Here is a 3690-nt window from a genome sequence, read left to right as displayed (position 1 = left end):
TAAATAAATCAAGAATCTGGGTTTAAAAAAAGTTAGTCTGACTGTAGACCTCATACTTTCAAGTACTGTAAACTACTGTGCTGTAATAAATCCAAGAAATGATAATGATTTAAACTAATTTCATTATGAATGAGATAGATGCACTGATTTTTAAAATACTGAAGAGGTAAAATTAATTGTACTTTTTTATAATGTGTGAGAGAAGAGGATGCTACTCAGATATTTGTCTTTCTTTTTTAAATTTAGGTATAATTGACATATAATGTTATATTTGTTTCAAATGTACAACATAACCTACAACTTATGAAACGATCACACAATAATCCGATTAACATCCAGCACCAAAGATAGTTACAACTTGATTTCTGGTCTAGGAATACAAAAAAAAAAAAAAAAAATTAAGACTGTCTTTAACTTATGTTAATGAATCACAGAAAATATTGCTTTCATAATTGAATTCTACTTTCAATTATCTATATCACACATTTTTAGAGTATTCACTCTTGCATTTCAAGGCCACAATATTATGGAAGAAAGAGCTTATTCTTAAAGACATTTCACAGAATGCCTCCTACAAATAATACCTATTGCTTTCAGCTTCCCTTGTTTTCATGTTTGCCATTTCCTCCTAGGAGTTCCCTGCTTTCTCACACATATCATCAGGTCTAGATGATACCTGATTGTCTTAGTGAAACTGTGATCATAATTTCCATTGCTCTTCTGGCATTTTCCAATAATACAAAATGATGAAAAGACACTTCTTACTACAAAACCACTATCAGTAATGAATGATCAAATTTTTAAAAATACTCATCTAACAATTGCCATAAGTAAAGTACATGAAAATATGTAAGAACAGCTTTGGTAACTTTGAAAATGGTAGATCCAGTATGCTCAGAACAGGTGTCTATTTAGTTTTTTCTTCAACATATTTGCCATGAATCTTAAACTGTTACAACTATGACCTCCTTAGATTATAATGAAGATATGACATCTTGTATTCAGATGGATGTGTGTTTAAAAGAGATGATGTGTCTGTTTGAATGTGTGTAGAGGAGAGAGAGCTATGTACATATGATACGGGTTAGGCATGTATTAGCTTTTCCTTATTTCCATTCTCTTTTCATTTCAATTTACTGTTTTCTCCTCTATTTTCTTTCTATAGCTCTGTAGCTATAAGCATTACAAGTTTTGACAAGTCTTTTAAACTATATGAGGTTTAGGTCCATACATAAAGATAGGATTAATGTTCTCCTATTTGTGTTTATAAAGATTAGAGATAATATTTGCACATGTTCCACAGCATTAGAATTAGTAGGCAAGTACCTTAATGGATGGTAGTTGATGCTGTCATTTTAACTGCACTTTAACTGCATACTTTAATATTAATGAATAAATATTAACAAATGGCTTACCTGAATCCTTTATATTTATTTTGAACCTTTTAGATTGCATCTTAATGAATATGTGTTCATTAGCAATTATTAGAAAAAATGTTTTAATACTTGTGTGTTACCATCTAATCAAATGAAACTACAGACCACTTTAGAGGCTGGCAAAGTCCTATGTATGTCAATATTGAAAATAAATTATGTTGATGATGATGAGAGAAGGCAATTAATGAATTATTAATAGTAAGGCAACATTTTAGCATAATACTAGTAATAGAACCATTGCAAATTAGCAGAGAAGAACAGTGCTAACAAAGATGAATACATTATGTAGAATTTTTTATGACAATCCACTACAAAATTTCTAAAACCTTCTCAAGAATTTGCTTTTTCACATTGATGTTTATGTATTGATACTACATTTTTTACTGTGTGAATTAACTGAGGAAGAGAGTATACTCAATTGTATGGTATTCTTATTTTCCTTAGGTTTAAAACATTGCAGAGCTTTACTCAGTACTCTGAAGATCAGTAAACACGCATGTGTAAGGAACATGGACTTATGCAATACCAAGCAAGATGTCCCTTCCCAATGATACCCAGTTTCACCCCTCCTTCTTCTTGTTGCTGGGAATCCCAGGACTGGAAACTCTCCATATCTGGATTGGCTTTCCCTTTTGTGCTGTGTACCTTACTGCACTGATAGGGAACTTCACTATCCTATTTGTGATCCAGGCTGAGAGCAGTCTACACCAGCCTATGTTCTACTTCTTGGCCATGTTGGCTACCATTGACTTGGGTCTCTCCACAGCTACCATCCCTAAGATGCTTGGGATCTTCTGGTTTAGTCTCAAAGAGATCCTCTTTGAAGCCTGCCTCACTCAGATGTTTTTCATCCACAACTTCACTGGTATGGAGTCAGCAGTCCTCTTGGCAATGGCTTATGACTGCTATGTGGCCATCTGCAACCCCCTCCGATATAGCACCATCCTCACCAACAGGGTCATTTCTATGATTGGTGTTGGTGTTTTAGTGAGGTCATTTATTTCTGTTATTCCATTTATATTTCTCATTTTACGGCTGCCCTTCTGTGAGAATCAAGTCATCCCTCATACCTACTGTGAACACATGGGCCTTGCTCGCCTATCTTGTGTCAGCATCAAGATCAATATCATCTATGGCTTAGGTGCTATTTCAATCCTAGTGTTTGATATCATAGCCATTGCCCTTTCTTATGTTCAGATACTCCGTGCTGTTTTTCGTCTTCCTTCTCATGAAGCACGACTCAAGTCTCTCAGCACATGTGGTTCCCATGTTTGCGTAATTCTTGCCTTCTATACACCAGCTCTATTTTCCTTTATGACACATCGCTTTGGCCGAAATGTCCCCCGTTACATTCACATACTTTTGGCCAATCTGTATGTTACAGTGCCGCCAATGCTCAACCCTGTCATATACGGAGTCAGAACCAAGCAGATCTATGGCTGTGTGAAAAAAATGTTATTACAAAAATAAAGAATTAAAATGGAATAGCATCTAATATGTATGATATGGAACTTTTGAGCAGGGAAACAATTTATTATATTAAATTATGTACATTTAAGTGTGATTGACAAAATATGTATTTGGCTCCCTTCTGTAACTATTTTAATGAGTTCAGAGACTGAAAAATCTAAGCTTTGTTATCCAATTCAAATAGTACGTGAAAGTCCATGACAGTCTTTATGTATGATATTTGGTCACTGGAATCAGTAGATTCGAAGTAGAAATATAGAATGTACCTTTTTTTTTGTATTATATTATTCATGTGGATTTTTTTGATGATTCTCACTCCCTCTTTAGCTCCAAGTTGCCCTGTAAGTGTTTCTCCCTTCTTACTTTGCAATCCTCTCTTGTTTCTCCTTCTTTTTCTCATTTTCTCTACCTTCAGAACTCAATCATTTTTATTTTAAGGACTGAAAAGTGATATCCTATGATTTCATCATAAATATTATTAGTTCAGTTCAGTTCAGTAGCTCAGTCATGTCTGACTCTTTACAACCCCATGAATCGCAGCACGCCAGGCCTCCCAGTCCATCACCAACTCCCTGAGTTCACTCAGACTCACGTCCATCGAGTCAGTGATGCCATCCAGCCATCTCATCCTCTGTCATCCCCTTCTCCTCTTGCCCCTAATCCCTCCCAGCATCAGAGGCTTTTCCAATGAGTCAACTCTTCACATGATGTGGCCAAAGGACTGGAGTTTCAGCTTTAGCATCATTCCTTCCAAAGAAATCCCAGGGCTGATCTCCTTCAGAAT

General features: G+C 35.4%; 1 protein-coding gene across 1 annotated transcript; it reads left to right on the top strand.

Moving 5' to 3' along the window:
* The first annotated feature begins 1970 nt into the window (after positions 1 to 1970).
* LOC104996304 (olfactory receptor 52E2-like) lies at positions 1971 to 2906 on the top strand. The gene has a single exon (XM_010850542.1). The coding sequence runs from the start codon at positions 1971 to 1973 to the stop codon at positions 2904 to 2906; it is 936 nt and encodes a 311-aa protein (XP_010848844.1).
* Positions 2907 to 3690: the final 784 nt, after the last annotated feature.

The sequence above is a fragment of the Bison bison genome, unplaced genomic scaffold (assembly GCF_000754665.1).
Source record: "Bison bison bison isolate TAMUID 2011002044 unplaced genomic scaffold, Bison_UMD1.0 scf7180017851369, whole genome shotgun sequence".
Taxonomy (NCBI): domain Eukaryota; kingdom Metazoa; phylum Chordata; class Mammalia; order Artiodactyla; family Bovidae; genus Bison; species Bison bison.
Note: the sequence above shows the minus strand (reverse complement) of the source record. Positions and strands in the feature narration are given on the sequence as shown.